Genomic DNA, 24,961 nt, shown 5'->3' on the forward strand with positions numbered 1-24,961 from the left:
TGACTCCAACCTAAATGTATGTAAACTTCAGACTTCAACTGTATATAGAAGATAGCCCTAACTGGTAAAAGACCAAGTCCATATTATGGCAGGAACAGCTCAAATAAGCAAAGAGAAACAACAGTCGACAACATCATTACTTTAAGACATGAAGGTCAGTAAAGCCAGAAAATTGAATGAACTTTGAAAGCTTCTTCAGTTGCAAAAACCATCAAGCGCTATGATGAAACTGGCTCTCATGGGGACCACCACAGGAAAGGAAGACCCAGAGTTACCTCTGCTGCAGAGGATACATTTATCAGAGTAACCAGCCTCAGAAATTGCAGCCCAAATAAATGCTTCACAGGGTTCAAATAACAGACATATCTCAACATCAACTGTTGAGATATGGGCCAAGAAACACGAGCAATGGACATTAGACCAGTGGAAATCTGTCCTTTGGTCTGATGAGTCCAAATTGGAGATTTTTGGTTCCGAACAGGGTGTCTTTGTGAGATGCAGAGTAGGTGAACGGATGATCTCTGCATGTGTGGTTCCCACCGTAAAGCATGGAGGAGGTGCGATGGTGTGGAGGTGCTTTGCTGGTGACACTGATGTTGATTTATTTAGAATTCAAGGCACACTTAACCACCATGGCTACCACAGCATTCTGCAGTGATACACCATCCCATCTGGTTTGCACTTTTTGGGACTATCATTTGTATTTCAACAGGACAATGACCCAACACACTTCCAGGCTGTGTAAAGGCTATTTGACCAAGAAGAGTGCTGCATCAGATGACCTGGTCTCCACAATCCCCCGACCTCAACCCAATTGAGATGGTTTGGGATGAGTTTGACCACAGAGTGAAGGAAAAGCAGCCAACAAGTGCTCAGCATTTGTGAGAACTCCTTCAAAACGGTTGTTAAAGCATTCCAGGTCAAACTAACATTGTATGAGGCAAAGCGGGGCCCCTGCCAATCCAATTTTTGTTTTGACATTTCACTCATTAAGAAGGGGATCTTACCCAGGGTGCATTCAGCTAACAGCCACACAGCACCCTCAGTGAATCCCTCTTCTATGTTGTTTCAGCAGGACATATTATTTCTATGGAGTTCTGAGTAATTCATTGACTCAAACATCCAGGGGAAGCGTGAAAGAACGGGCGGTCGGGCACTGCCACTGACTCCCCCACACCAAGGTCACCTTGCTGGGTCGCCCCCGTCCTGGGTAGGAGGAAGAGGCTGGAATGCCTGGAGAGACACAGCCAGACCAGTAACCTTCCACAACTTCCTTTCCCTCCATACACGTATGTACGTGTGTGCATTCTTGTGTTTGTACCAGCTCTGTTAAGGGTGGGACTGCTACAAGCAAGTCGGCGGTATGGGCCGTTCGTCCAGAAAACAGATCCCAAACAAGGGAGTGACAAGGGAACATAAAGGCAGTCGTTAAAATTCCTCCAGTGGAAACAGGTGTTTTTTTCTTCCCTTCCGGTTTCTCTCTCCCTTGGAATTCACTGCATACCAAGTGTGTTTATGTTCTGTGACTCTGGGATGCCCTCGCCCTTCCCTTACAACAATCTATAGGCCTAGTACCTCTCTGTTCAGTCAGTCTCTGTATCCATTGCTGAACAGACTGGATCTCAATAACACCACCCTGTCGCTGCAGCACTGGAGCCAATATCTAACAGATGTGTGTAATAAAAATCTGGTTGCATAATGTGAGCAGTGTTGGGACAAATAAACAGGAGGTTGTATGTGGTAGGCAGGACTAACAGAAGACAAAAAAAACCTGGTTGTGGGTTCATTACCTGTTAGGGGGGTTCAGGCGGGATTATATCTGAGGAAGTCTGTTCACCTAAGTGGTGTGTTGTTTTACAAGGTAAGCAAAGCATGGGATGGTAAAAAAACTAAAACAAACCAGATATATGCTAACTGAAGTTGTAAAGTCACAGTCTGCAAGACAGCAGATTGTGGATAATACCATGCAGAGTAAATAGAAGGGTTTGATGGTGAGTGATAGCAAGCACACATGATCAGTGTCCACACTGACTCCTCAAAACAACACGCCTCACTATTCAGCATAGTGAGTAAGAGAGAGCAAAGGACAGACGCACAGACAGCGGGGCAGACAGTGTCAGCAGGAGAGAGATAGGGAGAGGGAAGGAAAGAGCAATCAGGGGCAGCTGTTAGTATCTGGTAATATGGGACAGCAGAGAATAAGACGGAGAAGGGTAAGAGAGGAAGGGAGAGAGAGGGCGAGGAAGGGAGAGAGAGGGCGAGGAAGGGAGAGAGAGGGAGAGAGAGGGCGAGGAAGGGAGAGAGAGGGCGAGGAAGGGAGAGAGAGGGAGAGAGAGGGCGAGGAAGGGAGAGAGAGGGCGAGGAAGGGAGAGAGAGGGCGAGGAAGGGAGAGAGAGGGAGAGAGAGGGCGAGGAAGGGAGAGAGAGGGAGAGAGAGGGCGAGGAAGGGAGAGAGAGGGCGAGGAAGGGAGAGTGGGAGAGAGAGGGCGAGGAAGGGCGAGTGGGAGAGAGAGGGCGAGGAAGGGAGAGTGGAGAGAGAGGGCGAGGAAGGGAGGAGAGTGGAGAGAGAGGGCGAGGAAGGGAGGAGAGTGGAGAGAGAGGGCAAGGAAGGGAGAGTGGAGAGAGAGGGCGAGGAAGGGAGAGTGGGAGAGAGAGGGCGAGGAAGGGAGAGTGGGAGAGAGAGGGAGAGGAAGGGAGAGTGGGAGAGAGAGGGAGAGGAAGGGAGAGTGGGAGAGAGAGGGAGAGGAAGGGAGAGTGGGAGAGAGAGGGAGAGGAAGGAAGAGTGGGAGAGAGAGGGAGAGGAAGGAAGAGTGGGAGAGAGAGGGAGAGGAAGGAAGAGTGGGAGAGGAAGGAAGAGTGGGAGAGGAAGGAAGAGTGGGAGAGGAAGGAAGAGTGGGAGAGAGAGGGAGAGGAAGGAAGAGTGGGAGAGAGGGAGAGTGGGAGAGAGAGGAAGGGAGAGTGGGAGAGAGAGGTGAGGGAGGGAGAGAGGGCGAGGGAGGGAGAGAGAGGGCGAGGGAGGGAGAGAGTGAGGGAGGGAATGAGGTGAGGCTGAGTTCAGCTAGTTAGGTTTTGAGCAGTGAGAGAGAAAGAAAGACAAGGAGAGGAGAAAGAGAAAGGAAATAGAGAAAGGGGGTTCCTTTTCCAGGCGCTCTGTTTTGGTAATAGTTCTGTTATATAACAGACATCTGAGATCACTTCATTCTGCACCACATAAGCCCCTAGCCTAATTCACAGAAAACAGATGCCATATCATTCCCCTTACAGTTACGGCCCAGCCCCTAAAACACCAGCAGGCATCCAGTCTGGAACATGGTTCCGGTTACTTGTGACGAAGAGAAAACAGGGAAGAAGAGGATGATTCATGTCATTCTGTCGTATAGGCTAACAATTTAAAAGAAACAGAGAGCAGCAAAGTCAAATTCATTTTGTTATGGTTATTTATCAAATTACAAGAGTTAAGGTCTCTTTAGTCCTCTTTAGGTCCCTCTGTCCTCTTCTCTTAACAGAGGCCTCACTGAGTTGGTGCAGCAAAGAAGGCAGACTACACACTGTGGTATATTGCTGTAGCATTAGTTCCAAGGTATTTATTGTAGATATATTGGAAACATTACATCAAGCCCAGTCAGCCTCTCACTAGTGGTACAGTATTAGAGTAACTAGTAAAACAGTCACATCTGCTGGAGTGTGTCTATAGAAGAGCAGCCATCCCCATCTCTGATCAATATCGCTGCAGAACCACTATCACTTCTTGAAAGGCCAATCTGTGATTACTACTTCCATTTTTGATATATAGCCATTGATTATTTTAGAATATAACTTATAAATGCTTCATAAGCTTAGTTCAACTGTCTAACCCGAGCAGAACCCAAAATATAAACATGTTTGCTTAACTCCCTAGGTAAACAATAATAATTGTAAACAAACACTGTATAGCCTCAAAACATGGTTAAAACGATAATTTTTCATATCACGGATGGTCAGTCCTTGCATCTATTGCTCTCTGTCTGTGAATTTGAAAGTGGTTACATTTCTCCAGACCAATCTCTCAGCAGTGACACAGTGGTGGGGTGTTCACTTTGTTATTGTTTGAACTGCAGATTGCCCATTTAATAATCCTCTTGTTTGAGTCTTCACTTGTTGAGTCTTATGTAACATTAGGATGGTAAAAGACGGTAGGCAGCCTCTCAACGGGAGCTCAGGGTAGAAGCTGCCTGTACAAACAGATCAGGGATCAGCTTACCTTTTCCTCAATCTGACCCATAACCTGTAGGAACAGATTAAGGATCAGCTTACCGTCCCTCAATCCAAAATAAACCATTAGGGGTATACAAAGCAACATTAACCTCAGCCTATATCAGTGTGTCAGTGAAACTCAACCTTACTGCTATAAAGCAGACCTAACCTCGGTCCCCCAATGTGTTTTCAGTGTTACAACCAGACCCAAGCATCACAGGCTCACTAACAATAGATCCCACAAACTGTATATGAAGCTGACTAGCAAACACACCACATCAGTCAATTAGAACACAACTTGTGGCACAAGCCAAGATAGCATAAAATATAAAAGGGCTGTATCCGGTTACATCTTCAGCACCAACCTGAAGTTATGTTTTTTCAATTGAAGTGCACAAAGGCTTGTCAGTGAGTTTATATGGTGAGAGATTGTGCATGTATGCAAACTATTACAGACTACAAAGGGAAGCACAGCCGTGAGCTGCCCAGTGACACGAGCCTACCAGACAAGCTAAATCCCTTCTATGCTCGCTTCGAGGTAAGCAACACTGAGGCATGCATGAGAGCATCAGCTGTTCCAGACGACTGTGTGATCACGCTCTCCTTAGCCGACGTGAGTAAGACCTTTAAAACAGGTCAACATACACAAGGCTGCAGGGCCAGACGGATTACCAGGACGTGTGCTCCGGGAATGTGCTGACCAACTGGCAGGTGTCTTCATTGACATTTTCAACATGTCCCTGATTGAGTCTGTAATACCAACATGTTTCAAGGAGACCACCCTAGTCCCTGTGCACAAGAACAAAGTCAAACTGCCTAAATGACTACAGACCCGTAAGCACTAACGTCTGTAGCCATGAAGTGCTTTGAAAGGCTGGTAATGGCTCACATCAACACCATTATCCCAGAAACTCTAGACCCACTAATTTGCATACCACCCAAACAGATCCACAGATGATAGAATTTCTACTGCACTCCACACTGCCCTTTGCCACCTGGACAAAAGGAACACTTATGTGAGAATGCTATTCATTGACTACAGCTCAGCGTTCAACACGATAGTACATTCAAAGCTCATCACTAAGCTTAGGACCCTGGGACTAAACACCTCCCTCTGCAACTGTATCGTGGACTTCCTGACGGGCCACCCCCAGGTGGTGAGGGTAGGTAGCAACAAATCTGCCCGCTCTGATCCTCAACACTGGAGCTCTACAGAGATGCGTGCTCAGTCCCCTCCTGTACTCCCTGTTCACCCACGACTGCATGGCCAGGCACGACTCCAACGCCATCATTAAGTTTGCAGACGACACAACAGTGGTAGGCCTGATCACCGACAACGACGAGACAGCCTATAGGGAGGAAGTCAGAGACCTGGCCAGGTGGTGCCAGAATAACAACCATCCCTCAACGTAACCAAGACTAAGGAGATGATTGTGGACTACAGGAAAAGGAGGACCGAGCGCACCCCCATTCTCATTGACGGGGTGGTGGAGCAGGTTGAGAGCTTCAAGTTCCTTGGTGTCCACATCAACAACAAACTAGAATGGTCGAAACACACCAAGACAGTCATGTAGAGGGCACGTTAAAGCCTATTCCCCCTCAGGAAACTAAAATGATTTGGCATGGGTCCTGAGATCCTCAAAAGGTTCTACAGCTGCAACATCGAGAGCATCCTGACTGGTTGCATCACTGCCTGGTACGGTAATTGCTCGGCCTGTGACCGCCAGGCACTACAGAAGGTAGTGCGTACGGCCCAGTACATCACTGGGGCTAAGCTGCCTGCCATTCAGGACCTCTACACCAGGCGGTGTCAGAGGAAGGCCCTAAAAATTGTCAAAGACCCCAGCCACCCCAGGCATAGACTGTTCTCTCTACTACCGCATGGCAAGCGGTACCGGAGTGCCAAGTCTAGGACAAAAAGGCTTCTCAACAGTTTTTACCCCCAAGCCATAAGACTCCTGAACAGGCAATCAAATGGCTACCCAGACGATTTGCATTGTGTGCTCCCCCCCAACCACTCTTCTTATGCTGCTGCTACTCCCTGTTTATCATATATGCATAGTCACTTTAACTATACATTCATGTACATGCTACCTCAATTGGGCCGACCAACCAGTGCTCCCGGACATTGGCTAACCGGGCTATCTGCATTGTGTCCCGCCACCCACTCTTTTAACGCTACTGATACACTCTGTTCATCATATACAGTGGGGCAAAAAAGTATTTAGTCAGCCACCAATTGTGCAAGTTCTCCCACTTAAAAATATGAGAGGCCTATAATTTATCATAGGTACACTTCAACTATGACAGACAAAATGAGAAGAAAAGAAAATCCAGAAAATCACATTGTAGGATTTTTAATGAATTTATTTGCAAATTATAGTGGAAAATAAGTATTTGGTCACCTACCAACCAGTAAGAATTCCGTCTCTCACAGACCTTATGTCATGCAATAAAACGCAAATGAATTACTTAAAAATCATAATGTGATTTTCTGGATTTTTGTTTTAGATTCCGTCTCTCACAGTTGAAGTGTACCTAACCGATCGCTGCAGCTGTACATAGTCTATAGGTAAATAGCTCACCCATTTTCACCTACCTCATTCCCATACTGTTTTTATACTGTTTTTATTTATTTACTTTTCTGCTCTTTTGCACACCAATATCTCTACCTGTACATGACCATTTGATCATTTATCACTCCAGTGTTAATCTGCAAAATTGTATTATTCGCCTACCTCCTCATGCCTTTTGCACACATTGTATATAGACTGCCCATTTTTTTTCTTCTACTGTGTTATTGACTTGCTAATTGTTTACTCCATGTGTAACTCTGTGTTGTCTGTTCACACTGCTATGCTTTATCTTGGCCAGGTCGCAGTTGCAAATGAGAACTTGTTCTCAACTAGCCTAGCTGGTTAAATAAAGGTGAAATAAAAAAAATAAAAAAATAAAAAAATGATAAAAATGACAGACCTCTACATGCTTTGTAAGTAGGAAAACCTGCAAAATTGGCAGTGTATCAAATACTTGTTCTCCCCACTGTATATAAAAACTTGTAGACAAATACATAAAAAAGATCAACAATAAACATTAAATTACAAAACAGTTCAACAACAGAGACAGGGAGAGAAGAGAGCGAGATAAGGTGTGTGTGTGTAAGTCCGTATGTGTAAGCGAGCATGTAATTGAGTATGTGTGTGTTCAGATATATTTACAGTTCCCATACTTTTTTCCCCCTCGTAACCTGAAGTCCATGTAGAATTTAGTAGTCATAGTGTTATGGAGCTGTCTCGGAATAGCTATCCATCTATATAGAGTTTGTCCACAATGAGAAAGGCACGCCTACCCTTCTCCCTTTCTTGCCTTTGTACCGGATACAGTCTCATACGACATTAGTTTCTCTCCCTTGGAAATTGGTCATTGGGACCATATTTCGTCCCTTTTAGATCCCTTCCGCTGCTTTTGAACAGGTACTTTTATTGGTAGTGTTCAAATTTTGCGATGATCGGTCAGGGACCCTTGCTCTTGTCGCTCCAAGTCTGTGTACTCGGTGAAAAGCCACCCTGTTTAGTCTCTATAGGAAGTTTCAAGGCGGATTGCATATATTCTCTGATCGCGCCCTCTGGATTATTGGATGCGTCCTCAGGAATCCCATAAAAAAATGATTTTTACCTTGGCTGTGAGTGCCATATTTTCTCCAAACTCTCCCTCAGCCCTGCTACCTCCTCACACAATTTTTACAGTGTTGCATGGATTCCAGTCAGAGCACTAGCCTCTACTTCAACGGTAAGTAAATCACCCGTGTCTGTAGATGAATCTGTTTTTCTTTTTTTGTCGGGTTAAAGTTATTTTGTGAGGTAGTCCGATCTTTCCATGATGGAGTATGTTGTTCCTCCATAGCGTAAAGCTGTTGGTACTCGTCGATTTCCCTCAGGATCTCCTTAGTATCCAGGTTGGCTCTTTACTGCAAGCAGTTGTTTTACGAAAAGATAACAATGAGCCTTTCCACGACGAGGACAGGTGTCTGTAGTACAGCCAGCTTGCACTCGCAGAATCCCTGCAAAAAAAAAAAAAAAAAAAATGGAACACAAGCTTGCAGTCCCAGCCATAAAGGATAAGCGCGTCGTGGAATCCTTAGCAACAAATCTTTAGTTCTAATTAAAATCGATTTAATTCAAATGTTTTAATATAAACAACAAATCGAGTGTAGACAGTTCAATGTTCTGTTGCACGCTCTGATGACGTATATCAGTGTGCTTGTAGCGTCTTACGCCCCCAAAGAAATGAACTTTATGTCCTGAATAATAAGCATTATGTTTGGGGCAAATCCAACATAACACAGAGTACCACTCTTTATATTTTCAAGCATGGTGATGGCTGCATCATGTTATGGGTATGCTTGTCATTGGCAAGGACGAGGGAGTATTTTAAGGATACAAATAAACAGAATAGCGCTAAGTACAGGTAAAATCCTAAAGGAAACCCTGGTTCAGTTTGCTTTCCGACAGACACTGGGAGACAGATTCACCTTTCAGCAGGACAACAACCCAAAACAAAATCAACACTGGAATTGTTTACCAAGAAAACATTGCATGTTCCTGAGTGGCCTAGTTACAGTTTTGACTTAAATCTGCTTGAAAATCTATGGATGACAGAAACAGCGGTGTGTCTCACCTGCATTAGCTAAGCCGAGACCCCTCTAGGACCTCTTTCCTCAACCCTTTCCTGCTCTCCTCTCTTTGTTTCATCCCTTCTCTACTCTCCTCCTCCTATCCCTGCCAGGCTGCTGGCACTCTTCCCTCCAAATTACATAAACTCAATCACACACCTCCTCCACAGCCTACCACTGCTAGAAATCTTCACAGCCTCCAGGCTGCCGCTGATCACACAGTTCCGACATGGAGAGCAATGAGAGAGGGGGACAGAATGTGGGAGAGGGACATCTCTCGGGTACTTTCCAAGTTTCCATACAACGGGTGTTTTTGTGTACATTTATGTAATTATGTAGCCTGAAGCCTACAAATAATAACGTCCCTTTTCACATGGATGACATTAATGGAATGCCCTAACCGCAGGTGGGCTCTAAGAATTGATATCCCCAAATAAATGTTGTTCCTCTAATCATGAAAAACCCCTAGGCTTGCACTGCACAGGGAGAAGTGTTAAACAGACAGAATATTTTCTGAAAGAACCCGATGACTATTCCCCCCATTCTCTCCAAGCTCTAGAAGTTTAGACCCCTGAGCCACACCTTTAGTCATGCGTTAACATACCCCACCTTGCTCTGTTGCCAGGTGTGACAGACAGACAGGACAAGACTGACGACCTGCCCTGCCAGACTGTCCAGACAGTCCCAGTCAATCACACCCTAAACAACCCTGGAGCTAGCATGCTTAACATGACAAACCCTGAGCTGGGCTGGGCTCCACAACACCCAGGAGCCAGCCAGTCAGACAACCTCTCTGGGGGTTGCAGGTCTAGCTCATCTGTGCTCTGCAGTCCCAACCCAAATTTCACAACAGTCAGAAAAGCTGGGACATGGATCAGTTTCCCAGATCTATCCTGCGGGAGAGGACAGTCATAGCCAGGCCAGCTGCTTTCAATGAAGTGCTGTTGTCTCTGAGAACAGTCAAATCCATCATCCCCACTGACTTGCCCGTCCACATGTCTATACATCCCAGCCCAGCTCAACCCACCCCAGCCCCCCTCTTAGCGGGGAAGCCCCTCCAGGGCACCTCAGCTCCGGGCTCCCCTGCCACATCTGGGCTTCTTTTACAGCGTGATCTTTCTTCTTTCAACCAGGTAGGATAGTTGTCAGGTTACTTTACCACAGAAAACACCAGAGCATACAGGCACTCATGCCAGAATTGCATTCATTCATTTACTTCGTCACCGTTCCCACAGGAGAATAAATAAATGTGATGGAAATCTATGTTCTCATTTTATATTTGCGTCAAATGGTGTAAAACCAAAATAATGCTGTCTGGCTACGGCAGTGTGATTCAGTGTGATTACAGTTATTTTCCTCCGTTCAATTGGCCTACAGAGCGGCTGTGAAACTTTAAAGAAAGCTGTGACAGAGGAATAAATACTTCACACAATGGAGAGCCTGGCTATTAGCATATAACACTCCGTTAAAGTTAAACTGCCGCTATGACACCCACAACAGAAAGCTGATAGAAACAAAATACTCAGCAAAGAGAGAGATCTTTACCTGACTGTATAGCCATGTCCCTCTTCACTAGAAGGATTAAGTACAACCTCCCTTAAATTTTAGCGTTCCATACTCCAAAGAGAACATCAGGAAAGAGAGGCTGGCGGCAGAGTCGCGTTTCCAAGAACAAGAAAGTTTGATGCCGCCCTTCTCTGTTGCAGGATTTCTACACAAGATCCACAAACACAGCGTGTACACTGTCTTCTAAACACTGGCTGCACCCAACCCTAGCCTGCTGTCCCGGTCTGCGAGTGTGTGGACACCCTGACAGAAAGGGTGTGTGTAGGCCTGTGTGTGAGGCAGTAAGATTTTCTATCTTATTGCTCCTTGGATTCAATCCAAGTCCAGCCCTGAGTTCTTAACCTCTCTGGGGCGACTCCTACTATTTTTTCTTTAAAAGGGCAGGCTTGCAGGCAGAATGTGACTCACTGCTGTTGTTGCTCAGGCAGAAAACAAGGGAATACACTGGTGCTTGCCGATCTGATCTTCATCACAGGTCCCCTTTCGGCCTCTCAAGCATTAACACTTCTCCCCTCCAGTCTCTAGCGGTTTTCCTCTCTCCCTCTCTTTCCTTCCCTCTACAGAGTTATGCATTTCTGCATATTTTGATTGACTCCTTTTCATTCCCCACTCCTCCTCCTCCTAGCCGCCTCCTCTTTCAACCCCCTATGCCTCCAAGTTCTAGATGATCTCAAAAGGCATTATTACACCCTGATTCTCCCACTCTCTCCATTAGGGCTGACCCCATTTAGTCAACTGGTCGTCAGGCTATTGGTCGACCGAGTTTTCTTTAGATGAGCAGTCACATTTTTATGGTGCACAAGACACCGGTCTGATTCGTGCCTATTAGCAAAAAACAAAACAAAAATTCCCACCTTTATTTAGCCAGGTAGGCTAGTTGAGAACAAGTTCTCATTTACAACTGCGACCTGGCCAAGATAAAGCACAGCAGTTCGACACACAACAACACTGAGTGACACATGGAATAAACAAACATACAATCAATGATACAGTAGAAAAAATACCTAATTTGCACTCACTGTATATAGATTTGTAAGATAAGGGAGGTAAGGCAATAAATAGGCCATGGTGGCAAAGTAATTGCAATATAGCAATTAGACACTGGAATGGTAGATGTGTAGAAGATGAATGTGCAAATAGAGATACTGGGGTGCAAAGGAGCAAGATAAATAAATAAATACAGTATGGGGATGAGGTAGTTAGATGGGCTATGTACAGGTGCAGTGCTCTGTGAGCTGTTCTGACAGCTGATGCTTAAAGCTAGTGGGGGAGATATGGGTCTCCAGCTTCAGTGATTTTTGTAGTTCGTTCCAGTCATTGGCAGCAGAGAAGTGGAAGGAAAGGCGGCCAAAGTAGGAATTGGCTTTGGGGGTGACCAGTGAGATATACCTGCTGGAGCGTGTGCTACGGGTGGGTTGGTGGTGGTGACCAGTGAGCTGAGCTAAGGCGGGGCTTTACCTAGCAGAGACTTGTAGATGACCTGGAGCCAGTGGGTTTGGTGACGAGTATGAAGCGATGGCCAGCCAACGAGAGCGTACAGGTTGCAGTGGTGGGTAATATATGGGGCTTTGGTGACAAAACAGATGGCACTGTGATAGACTGCATCCAATTTGTTGAGTAGAGTGTTGGAGGCTATTTTATAGATGACATCGCCGAAGTCGAGGATCGGTAGGATGGTCAGTTTTACTAGGGTGTGTTTGGCAGCATGAGTGAAGGTTGCTTAGTTGTGAAATAGGAAGCCGATTCTAGATTTAATTTTGGATTGGAGATGCTTAATGGGAGTATGAAAGGAGAGTTTACATTCTCGCCAGACACCTAGGTATTTGTAGTTGTCCACATATTCTAAGTCAGAACCGTCCAGAGAAGTCATGCTGGACGAGCGGTCAGGTGCAGGGAGGCAACAATGCGGTGGAGGCAGCAGCAGCAGAGACGAGGAAACAGCCCTTGCCTTAGCTTAATTGCCTAAGAAAATTAGGAAACCCCAACTTAATTAGGTCTATAATCAATAGCCTAACTGTTAAAATGTGCCTGGCTTTAAAAATCATCGATATACAGTGCATTCGGAAACTATTCAGACCCATTCCCATTTTATTACGTTACAAACTTGTTCTAAAATGAATTTAAAACTATTTCCTCAATCTACACATAATACAAAATAATGACAAAGCGAAAACAGGTTTTTAGACATTTTAGCAAATTTATAAAACACAAATACAGTGCATTCGGAAAATATTCATACCCCTTGACTTTTTCCACATTTTGTTAGGTTACATGCTTATTCTATAATTGATTAAATAAATAAAATCCTCAATCTACACACAATAACCCATAATGACAAAGCAAAAACAGGTTTTTGTAAGTCGCTCTGGATAAGAGCGTCTGCTAAATGACTTAAATGTAAATGCTTGCAAATAATTTTAAAACACATTTTATATAAGTATTCAGACCCTTTGCTATGAGACCCAAAATTGATCCGTGAGATGTTTTTACAACTTGATTGGAGTCCACCTGCGGTAAAGTCAATTGATTGACATGGTTTGGAAAGGCACACACCTGTCTATATAAGGTCCCACAGTTGACAGTGCACGTCAGACCAAAAACCAAGCCATGAGGTCGAAGGAATTTCCATAAAGCTCTGAGACAGGATTGTGTCCAGGCACAGATCTGGGGAAGGGTACCAATAAATGTCTGCAGCATTGAAGGTGCCCAAGAACACAGTGACCTCCATAATTCTTAAATGGAAGACGTTTGGAACCACCAAGACTCTTCCTAGAGCTGGCCGCCCGGCCAAACTGAGCAATCAGGGGAGAAGGGCCTTGGTCAGGGAAGTGATCAAGAACCCAATGGTCATTTTCAGAGCTCTAGAGTTCCTCTGTGGAGATGGGAGAACTTTCCAAGAGACCAACCATCTCTGCAGCACTCCACCAAATCAGGCCTTTATGGTAGAGTGGCCAGACGGAAGCCACTCCTCAGTAAAAAAGGCACATGTCAGCCAGGTTGGAGTTTGCCAAAAGGCACCTAAAGGACTCAGACCATTAAAAACAAGATTCTCTGGTCTGATGAAACCAAGATTTAACTCTATGGCCTGAATCCCAAGCGTCACATCTGGAGGAAACCTGGCACCATCCCTACGGTAAAGCATGTTGGTGGCAGCATCATGCTGTGGGGATGTTTTTCAGCGGCAGGAACAGGGAGACTAGTCAGGATCGAGGCAAAGGTGAACGGAGCAACGTACAAAGAGATCCTTGATGAAACCCTGCTCCAGAGTGCTCAGGACCTCAGACTGGGGTGAAGGTTCACCTTCCAACAGGACATCAACCCTAAGCACACAGCCAAAACAACGCAGCAGTGGCTTCAGGACAAGTCTCTGAATATCCTTGAGTGGCCCTGCAACTGTTTTTAGTCTGCTGTAATAAAGGCATATATGAAATTGTTAGAACAGACTACACTTATTTAGTGTTGTCTACATTGTTCGAAATAGTCCGAAAAAATTATAATATTGTAATCTACAGCAACTGTTTGGCACACACAATACTCATGCAACCCTTTCCCTCCTGAGCAACCAGTAAACATTTGCCCATTTCGAGTTTCTTTTTCACATCCTCCACATCCGTTTTGCTGTCACGTTACTATGTTCGGAGTTTGTACATAACCAATTTATTGATGTGATTATGATAGGCTATAGGTCAGGCCCTATCGTCACATGTATGCGATGCTTACATGTTTCACGTAAAGAGAGCAAGGGTTGAGGGAATAGATCTTTTCAGTGAGAAAAAAGTAAGAAACTAAATGGCTGAAATGATGTTGCTGCTTCAGCATGGACAGCGCAATGAACACTTGCTGAGCTGTGGTGCCTTTTCGCTGCAGTAGGGAGGAAAGTGAGACAACGTTCGCCAGTCCCACAGGCACTAGCTGTCATTTTTGTTTTTTTGTTTTTTTTAAACATAGTGTGACCATCGGGCTTTTACGTCATTTGTGTCTTAATTATTTCATCAAATGGTGTGCTTAAAGCATCAAACAAGCTCAATGCATATGTAGTTGATTTTATTCAAATATATTCTGTCTATATATGGAAAAATAAGGTTAGACATTTAGACCAATCAAACAACAGACCAGCCCTACTCTCCATTATTACACCCTTTTCTCCCTACTCTCTGTTATTACACCATTCTCCCCTACTCTCCATTATTACACCCCATTCTCCCTACTCCCTGTTATTACACCGTTCTCCCCTACTCTCCATTATTACACCCTGTTCTCCCTACTCCCTATTACACCGTTCTCCCATACTCTCCATTATTACACCCCGTTCTCCCACTCTCTCCACCAAGTTCTAGTACATTAGAAATAGGGATGCAAATGTTGGTACATTTTGCTGCCAACTAACTGACCCTCCTTAACCGGTCAACAAACAGTTACATTTTCTCCTAACAGTAAAATGTGACCAACAGAAAAAACTATCTGCATATAATGACGAGATGCTTATGTTTCCGCCCTAACAATGGGAGTTATCCCAAGGAAAGAAGACCGTTTACGCCCAAAATAAGCCCATAGAAACCTATTGGGATTATTTTGGAGATATTTGTCTCTTCCACTATATACATGCATACTAAGACAGGACATTTTTCATTAAGACCGCAAAAGAAACATGCAACAATAGCAAGCATATCATCATACAGTGACAAGGCTAAAGCCGAGTGAGCAACACCTGTAATAAAGACATTAATCAAGTATTTTTCAAACGTGCCAAAACGCAATTCACGGAAAAACACTGTTCTAAACAAAGCACCTAACGCGAGCAGAAAACAAGCTATCACCTTTCTCCTTCAGGGCCATACTATCAAAAAGAAAAGTGTTAAAGTAAAGCAACATTTGCTCTTTTCTTTCAGTCTTTCCTCCTTTGCTTCTCTGACATCTAGGCCCACACACAGTGTGCCGAGTGCTAGGCCCATACAAAACGTAAATATTTACAACAATAAATCTTCCTCAGCCCTCCTCTCCTCTATAAAGCAAAGTACTACGTTTTTGATTTAAACAGAGAGTCACATTGAGATTAAAAATCTATTTTACAAGAGAGCCTTGTATACTTTACAATAAAAACGGAATAATAAAACACACATACAGTACCAGTCAAATGAGTGTGCAAAGCTGTCATCAAGGCAAAGGGTGGCTACTTTGAAGAATCTCAAATATAAAATATATTTATCAGTGATTCCATATTGTTATTTCATTTTGTTGATGTCTTCTCCATTATTCTACAATGTAGATCATAAAATAAAGAAAACCCCTTGAATAGTAGGTGTCTCCAAACTTTTCACTGGTACTGTATATGTGTATAGAACAATGTAATTCAGCACACTAACAATAGCAATTACATTCAACTACATAGAGGTCCTCAATCAATCATTTAAACTGCCTGAGTGGCACCAACACATGTAACTGCAGTGAACTCTGTTCCATAAATGGGGGGGGGGAACAAAGTGAAGATATTCCCAGATCTGTGGAGACTGAAGGGATCTCTAGTAGAGGAATGGACGATTAATTAGGGCCGATTTCAAGTTTTCATAACAATCGGAAATAAGGAATTTTGGACGCTGATTTTGCAGATATTTTTTTTTTTACACCTTTTCAAAATCTAAATTTAACTAGGCAAGTCAGTTAAGAACACATTCTTGGATTAACTGATTAACTTACCTTGTCATAGCGGGGGATCCAATCTTGCAACCTTACAGTTAACTCCTCCAACGCTCTAACACCTGCCTCACGAGGAGCCTGCCTGTTACGCGAATGCAGTAAGAAGCCCAGGTAAGTTGCTAGCTAGCATTAAACTTTATCATAATCACTAGTTATAACTACACATGGTTGATGATATTACTAGTTTATCTAGCGTGTCCTGCGCTGCATATAATCAATGCAATGCACATTCGCAAACTGTCGTTGCTCCAACACGTACCTAACCATAAACACCAATGCCTTTCTTAAAATCAATACACAGAAGTGTATATTTTTAAACCTGCATATTTAGCTAAAAGAAATCCAGGTTAGCAGGCAATATTAACCAGGTGAAATGGTGTCACTTCTCTTGCGTTCATTGCACGCAGAGTCAGGGTACATGCAACAGTTTGGGCCGCCTGGCTCATTGCGAACTAATTTGCCAGAATTTTACGTAATTATGACATAACATTGAAGGTTGTGCAATGTAACAGGAATATTTGGACTGATGAATGCCACCTGTTAGAAAAAATACAGAACAGTTCCGTATTTCACTGAAAGAATAAACGTCTTGTTTTCGAAATGATAGTTTCCGGATTTGACCAAATTAATGACCTAAAGCTCGTATTTCTGTGTGTTATTATGTTATAATTAAGTATATGATTTGATATTTGATAGAGCAGTCTGACTGAGCGATGGTAGGCAGCAGCAGGCTCGTAAGCATTCATTCAAACAGCACTTTCGTGCATTTTGCCAGCAGCGCTGCTGTTTATGACTTCAAGCCTTATCAGCTCCCGAGATTAGGCTGGTGTAACGATGTGATGTGAAATGGCTAGCTTGTTAGTGAGGTGCGCGCTAATAGCGTTTCAAACGTCACTCGCTCTGAGACTTGGAGTAGTTGTTCCCCTTGCTCTGCATGGGTAACGCTGCTTCGAGGGTTGCTGTTGTCGTTGTGTTCCTGGTTCGAGCCCAGGTAGGAGCGAGGAGAGGTAAGGAAGCTATACAGTTACACTGGCAATACTAAAGTGCCTATAAGAACATCCAAAGGCATATGAAATACAAATGGTATAGAGAGGAATAGTCCTATAATTCCTATAATAACTTCAACCTAAAACTTCTTACCTGGGAATATTGAAGACTTTATGTTAAAAGGAACCACCAGTTTTCATATGTTCTCATGTTCTGAGCAAGGAACTGAAACGTTAGCTTTCTTACATGGCACATATTGCACTTTCACTTTCTTCTCCAACACTTTAACCCACTTTTTTGCATTATTAAAACAAAATAGAACATGTTTCATTATTTATTTCAGGCCAAATTGATTTTATTGATGTATTATATTAAGTTAAAATAAGTGTTATTACAAATATATATATATTTTTTTAAATCGTCCAATTAAATCGGCATCGCCTTTTTTGTCCTCCAATAATCGGTATCGGCGTCGATAAAAATCATAATCGGTTGACTTCTAATCTCTAGTGTTATCCATTCATGAGAACGGGTTTGGTAACTTATGATTCTTAATTTAATTAATAAAGTTAAATATGAAGGGAGTTTCTGTAAGATTGATTGTAAATACATAAATAGAGAAAGCAGCTCTCTTCTTAAAGACAAAGGTACATCCCACATTTTTATACAGACAACAATGAGTCCTAAAATTGTCCCCTGTGATAAAACGCATTGCTGAATGGTAGACTGTGTCCAAGGGTTTCAAAACAGAAGTTGCCATATGCATGTAAACAATATCACCAAAATTCAATACAGGGAGAAGCTTGTTTGAATAATCTCTCACCTATTTTCAATACTGAAGCATGATTAATTTCTATATAAACAAAAACCATCTTGGATATTAGCTTCTTAGTCAGATGTTCTATATGCGTTACAATGTATAACTTGTCGTCTTCAATCCAGACACCCAGGTACTTAAATTGAGAAACAAGCTCAATTTGGGCTCAATATATAGAGCAAATATGCAGGTCCTCAGGGTCAACATTTCATAACCTTGAGAACAGCATTAGCTTGGTTTTACACGTGGAATGAGAGATTGCAAAACTCTACTTGGAAGAGAGAGCACACCAACCTCATAGCTGCCGTGCACAGGGCATCAAGATTGTCAGACTAGATTGAAGGTTGCATCAGAAATGTTGTGTACTACTTTTGACCAGGGCCCATAAAGTAAATAAGGTTTTATTGATGTGGTGGGTCATAACTGCCGTTCAGAGAGCAATAAGATGGTAGACTAGATCGATGTAATGGACTGATAACCTCGCTAACATTCCTCTGTCTCTTCCACCATGTTGTCAAATAAGAGACTGGGAAGGTCCTGCTACAACATGTCTGCAACTAGCAGCCAGCCAGCATTCCCTGTAGGAAGAGTTATTAGCCCAGGTAGGGATTGCTTAAAACGGGGAGTGGTGCCCTAGGGCTGGGGGGGGTAAACTCTAAACCTCAAACTTCTAGCATTGTAATTCACTTTGCAGGGAGGGTCTATCCATCCTGGCCTTCACTGAGACTCCCATCTGGTTCTTAAGCAAATCTTGTTAAGCAACCTTATTGTAACTTAGACCATTTTACTCCCCTTACAATCTAGGGACCTAGTCACAATAACAGCAGTAGCAGATAACAAATCAAATGCAGCAACTCCATCATCATGAACACTACCAGTCTCAGTATCAGCAATGAGCTAATCTCCATCTCGCTAAACCCTCTCCTGTGGAGATGTAAGCTGTCCACTGGTACATGGCTGGGAGAGACGGACAGAAACACCTCATACTGAACTTCTGCTTTTCATTAACAGTTTTTGCCCACCTCAACACTTACAAGTAACTGCCAAAACAAAGAAAAAAGTAAATGAGGGTTACGGCGTATACTGAAAGCAGGTGCATCCATACAGGTGTGGTTCAGGAATTAATTAAGCAATTAACATCCCATCATGCTTAGGGTCATGTAGGAAAATGCCCAGTTGCCCATTATTATGGCTACCATGGTTAGAAGAAGAGAACTCAGTGACTTTGAAAGAGGAGTCTCAAATGTACATAGGGGGTTTAAAGGGTGTGTGTGTCTCAGTCACCAAATCTCAACCCGATTGAAAATCTGGAGAATCTGGAGCAGCGCCTGACATCATTTTCCACCACCACAAAACACCAATTTATGTAATTTCTCATGGAACAATGGTTTCGCATCCCTCCAAGAGAGTACCAGACAATTGTATAATCTATTCCAAGGCGCATTGAAGCTGTTATGGCGGCTCGTGATGGCCCAACGCCCTATTTGTTGGCGTTTCCTTTATTTTGGCAGTTAACTGTATGTAATCTGTTCCTTTTACATATGTAAATGTCCTGGTGTGTTTACATTGAAAAGTTAAATTTTATTTTCTCCACCTCTGAATGGAAATGTAATTAATGGAAATTTAAACAGAAGGGCAGTGCATTGCATAGTTCAACACATAGGGCAGTGAACGAAGGAAAATTAAGGAATAAATTCTGAATTTATTTGATGGTATGCTTGATACGGTATGTCTGATAGTTGATGAAAGAAGAGAATTGTATAGGGGAATAGGGAACGTTTTCCCTGGGACACCAACTCACCATTCTTCCTGTCCCGCACAGGCATGTCGTTGGAGGCGGGCTGAAGAGTCATCTCCTGAAGCTCATTAGTCACTGCTTCGCTCCGCGGGCTAGGTGCGGAGCCGGGTGCTACAGCAACAACCATGATGCCGGTATTTGGCTCCTTCCCATCCTGTGGCTCCAGTGTTGCCAGGGTGACAGAGAGACCTGTGAGAAATAAAACAGAATTTAAAAGGAGGTTGGTTAGGTTTGTAAATGATCCTACGCAGAAAATATCATTTCAACGAGGTGGGGAACTCTGGTCCAAGAAACTGCAGGGTATGCGGGCTTTTGTTCCACCCCGGCACCAGAATACTTAATTAAGCTTATCAGCTTTTTTTTCACCTTTATTTAACCAGGTAGGCCAGTTGAGAACAAGTTCACATTTACAACTGCGATCTGGCCAAGATAAAGGAAAGCAGTAGGACAAAAACAACACAAACGACAGAGTTACACGTGGAATAAACAAACGTACAGTCAATAACACAATAGAAAAAGTCCAAATACAGTGTGTTCAAATGGCGAGAGGTAAGGAAATAAAAGAGGCAATAGTAGCAAAGTAATTACAACTTAGCAAATGAACACCGGAGTGATAGATGTGCAAGTAGAAATACTGGTGTGCAAAAGAGCAAAAAAAGTTAATAAAAACAATATGGGGATGAGGTAGGTAGATTGGATGGGCTATTTAGAGCTGCAGCGATCGGTAAGCTGCTCAGATAGCTGATGCTTAAAGTTAGTGAGGGAGATAAGTCTCCAACTTCAGTGATTTTTGCAATTCGTTCCAGTCATTGGCAGCAGAGAACTGGAAGGAAAGGCAGAAAAAGGAGGAGGTGTTTGCTTTGGGGATGACCAGTGAAATATACCTGCTGGAGCGTGTGCTACGGGTGGGTGTTGTTTTGGTGACCCGTGAGCTGAGATAAGGCGGAGCTTTACCTAGCAAAGACTTCTAGATGACCTGGAGCCAGTGGCGACGAATATGTAGCGAGGGCCAGCTGACGAAAGCATACAGGTCACAGTGGTGGGTAGTAAAGTTCGACCGATTAATCGGAAGATTTCAAGTTTTCATAACAATCGGAAATCAGTATTTTTGGACACCGATTTGACCCATTTTTGTATTTTTTACACCATTATTTAACCTTTATTTAACTAGGCAAGCCAGTTAAGAACACATTCTTATTTTCAATGACGGCCTAGGAACGGTGGGTTAACTGCCTCGTTCAGGGGCAGAACGACAGGTTTTTACCTTGTCAGCTCGGGGGATTCAATCTTGCAACCTAACAGTTAACTAGTCCAACGCTCTAACCACCTGCCTCTCATTGCACTCCACGAGGAGACTGCCTGTTACACGAATGCAGAAAACCAAGGTAAGTTGCTAGCTAGCATTAAACTTATCTTATAAAAAACAAACAATCATAATCACTAGTTAAACTAGTAATATTATCAACCATGTGTAGTTATCTAGCGTGTCCTGCGTTGCATATAATCGATGCGGTGTGTATCGTTGCTTCAATGTATACCTAGCCATAAACATCAATCCCTTTCTTAAAATCAATACACAGAAGTATGTATTTTTAAACCTGCATATTTAGCTAAAAGAAATATAACCAGGTGAAATTGTGTCAATTCTCTTGCTTTCATTGCACGCAGAGTCAGTGTATATGCAACAATTTGGGCCACCTAATTTGCCAGAATTTATGTAATTATGACATAACATTGAAGGTTGTGCAATGTAACAGGAATATTTAGACTTATGGATGCCACCCGTTAGATAAAATACAGAACGGTTCTGTATTTCACTGAAAGAATAAAAGTCCTGTTTTCGAGATGATAGTTTACGGATATTACTATATTAATGACCGAAGGCTCGTATTTCTGTGTGTTATCATGTTATAACTAAGTCTATGATTTGATAGAGCAGTCTGACTGAGCGATGGTAGGCAGCAGCATGCTCATAAGCATTCATTCAAACAGCACTTTCATGCGTTTGCCAGCAGCTGTTTATGACTTCAAGCCTATCAACTCCCGAGATTAGGCTCGTGTAACCGATGTGAAATGGCTCGCTAGTTAGCGGGGTGCGTGCTAATAGCGTTTCAAACGTCACTCGCTCTGAGACTTGGAGTGGTGGTATCCCTTGCTCTGCAAGGGCCGCGGCTTTTGTGGAGAGATGGGTAACCCTGCTTCGAGGGTGGCTGTTGTCGTTGTGTTCCTGGTTCGAGCCCAGGTAGGAGGAGCGAGGAGAGGGACGGAAGCTATACTGTTACACTGGCAATACTAAAGTGCCTATAAGAACATCCAAAGGTATATGAAATACAAATGGTATAGAGAGGAATAGTCCTATAATTCCTATAATAACTTCAACCTAAAACTTCTTACCTGGGAATATTGAAGACTTATGTTAAAAGGAACCACCAGCTTTCATATGTTCTCATGTTCTGAGCAAGGAACTTAAATGTTAGCTTTCTTACATGGCACATATTGCACTTTTACTTTCTTCTCCAACACTTTGTTTTTGCATTATTAAAACAAAATAGAACATGTTTCATTATTTATTTCAGGCTAAATTGATTTTATTGATGTATTATATTAAGTTAAAATAAGTGTTCATTCAGTATTTTTGTAATTATCATTATTACAATTTTTTATTTTTTTTAATTTTATTTTAATTGTATTTTTTAAATCGTCCGATTAAATCGGTATCGGCTTTTGTAGTCCTCCAATAATCGGTATCGGAGTTGAAAAATCATAATCGGTCGACCTCTAGTGGGTAGTATATGGGGCATTGGTGACAAAACGGATGGCACGGTGGTAGACTACATCCAATTTGTTGAGTAGAGTGTTGGAGGCCATCTTGTAAATTACATCGCCGAAGTCAAGGATCGGTAGGATAGTCAGATTTACGAGGGTATGTTTGGCAGCATGAGTGAAGGAGGCTTTGTTGAGAAATAGGAAGCCGATTCAAGATTTAATGTTGGATTGGAGATGCTTAATATGAGTCTGGAAGTCGAGTTTACAGTCTAGCCAGACACCTAGGTATTTGTAGATGTCCACATTTTCTTAGTCAGAACCGTTCAAACTAGTGATGCTTGTCGGGCGGGTGGATAGCGATCAGTGAAGTAGCATGCATTTCGTTTTACTAGTGTTTAAGAGCATTGGAGGCCACGGAAGGAGTGTTGTATGGCGTTGAAGCTCGTCTGGAGGTTTGTTAACACAGTGTCCAAAGAAGGGCCATATGTATACAGAATGGTGTTGTCTGCGTAGAGGTGGATCAGGGAACCACCCGCAGCAAGAGCAACATCATTGATGTATAGAGAGAAGAGAGTCGGACCGAGAATTGAACCTTGTGGCACCCTATAGTCTGCCAGAGGTCCGGACAATAGGCCCTCCGATTTGACACACTGAACTCTGTCTGAGAAGTAGTTGGTGAACCAGGCGAGGCAGTCATTTGAGAAACCAAGGCTGTTGAGTCTGCCGATAAGAATACGGTGATTGACAGAGTCGAACGCCTTGGCCAGGTCGATGAAGACAGCTGCACAGTACTGTCTTTTATCGATGGCGGTTATGATATCGTTTAGCTTAATATTGGATTTACATTTAGACCACTTAGTTTTACGAGGTGTGTATTTAACCTGGGGTAGGACTCAAATCTGTGGCTGTCCAAGACCAATTTTGCCCACCCTCCCCCATCATGACCAGTTCTGTAAAGACTTTGGCCGAGGGTTAGGGTCGATAGGGGAGTAAGCTACATCTATCTGTTACTCAGGGCTGAGAGGTAGAACCCAGAACACTTGTGCAATTCTCAGACACAGAAAGAACACCCAATTTAAGAATGCATGGCTGCAGGCTAAGGATTATAAAGTCAATCATCATGAGGAATTAGCATCTTGCATTTCCCTTGACCTCTGACACTTTATGGTTATGGTTGACTTCAGCGCAGTCTATCATTTAGGGTTGTTCCCCTATTGCAGTGGTTCCCAAACTTTTTATAGTCCCGTACCCCTTCAAACATTCAACCTCCAGCTGCGTACCCCCTCTAGCACCAGGGTCAGCACACTCTCAAATGTTTATTTTATTTTTACATCATTGTAAGCCTGCCACACACACACACACACACACACACACACACATATATATATATATATATATATATATATATTAAGTATAAGAATTAGTGTGAGTTTATCACAACCCGGTTTGTGGTAAGTTACAATGAGCTCTTATAGGACCAGGGCACAAATAATAGTAATCCATCATTTTGTTCTTTATTTAACCATCTTACATAAAACCTTTTTTGTTCATCGAAAATTGAATACCTCACCACAGGTTAATGAGAAGGGTGTGCTTGAAAGGAAGCACATAACTCTGCAATGTTGGGCTGTATTGGAGTCTCAGTCTTAAATCATTATCCACACACATTCTGTGCCTGTATTTAGTTTTCATGCTAGTGAGGGCTAAGAATCCACTCTCACATAGGTACGTGGTTGCAAAGGGCATCAGTGTCTTAACAGCGAGATTTGCAAATGCAGGATCCAGAAATCTGGCAGTGGCTTCTGATTAAATAACATTTTCACAGAACCGCTTGTTGCAATTTCGATGAGGCTCTCTTGTTCAGATATTGTTAAGTGTACTGGAGGCAGGGCATGAAAGGGATAACGAATCCAGTTGTTTGTGTCATCCGTTTTAGGAAAGTACCTGCGTAATTGCGCACCCAACACACACAGCTGCTTCGCTATATCACATTTTACATTGTCCGTAAGCTTGAGTTCATTTGCACACAAAAATATCATACAATGATGAAAAGACGTGTGTGTTGTCCTTGTTAATGCAGACAGAGAAGAGCTCTAACTTCTTAATCATAGCCTCAATTTTGTTCCGCACGTTGAATATAGTTGCGGAGAGTCGCAGTAATCCTAGATTTAGATCATTCAGGCGAGAAAAACCATCACCAAGATAGGCCAGTCGTGTGAGAAACTCATCATCATGAAAGCGGTCAGACAAGTGAAAATGCTCAGTAAATGAGCTTAAAGTTTTTTCTTTCAATAAGAAAAAAAAACGTGTCAATACTTTGCCCCTTGATAACCAGCGCACTTCTGTATGTTGTAAAAGCGTTACATGGTCGCTGCCCATATCATGGTATAGTACAGAAAATACACGAGAGTTCAGGAGTCTTGCTTTAA

At 43.1% G+C, this 24,961-nt stretch overlaps 1 protein-coding gene across 8 annotated transcripts in view; it reads right to left on the bottom strand.

The window, feature by feature from the left end:
• Positions 1–24,961, bottom strand: part of LOC118397063 (myocardin-related transcription factor A-like) — a 64,350-nt gene that overhangs the window by 27,662 nt on the left and 11,727 nt on the right. For 5 of the 8 annotated variants that reach the window (XM_035791517.2, XM_035791527.2, XM_035791484.2 and 2 more), the window contains exon 4: positions 19,770–19,955. In XM_035791517.2, coding sequence (XP_035647410.1) covers positions 19,770–19,893 — 124 coding nt within the window. In that variant the 5' untranslated portion in view covers positions 19,894–19,955. Of the gene's footprint in view, positions 1–7,581; positions 8,293–10,449; positions 10,745–19,769; positions 19,956–24,961 lie in introns of those variants that run through there. The other 3 variants (XM_052472834.1, XM_035791546.2, XM_035791556.2) reach the window with 3 other exon arrangements.

Source organism: Oncorhynchus keta, chromosome 2 (assembly GCF_023373465.1).
Source record: "Oncorhynchus keta strain PuntledgeMale-10-30-2019 chromosome 2, Oket_V2, whole genome shotgun sequence".
NCBI classification, from domain to species: domain Eukaryota; kingdom Metazoa; phylum Chordata; class Actinopteri; order Salmoniformes; family Salmonidae; genus Oncorhynchus; species Oncorhynchus keta.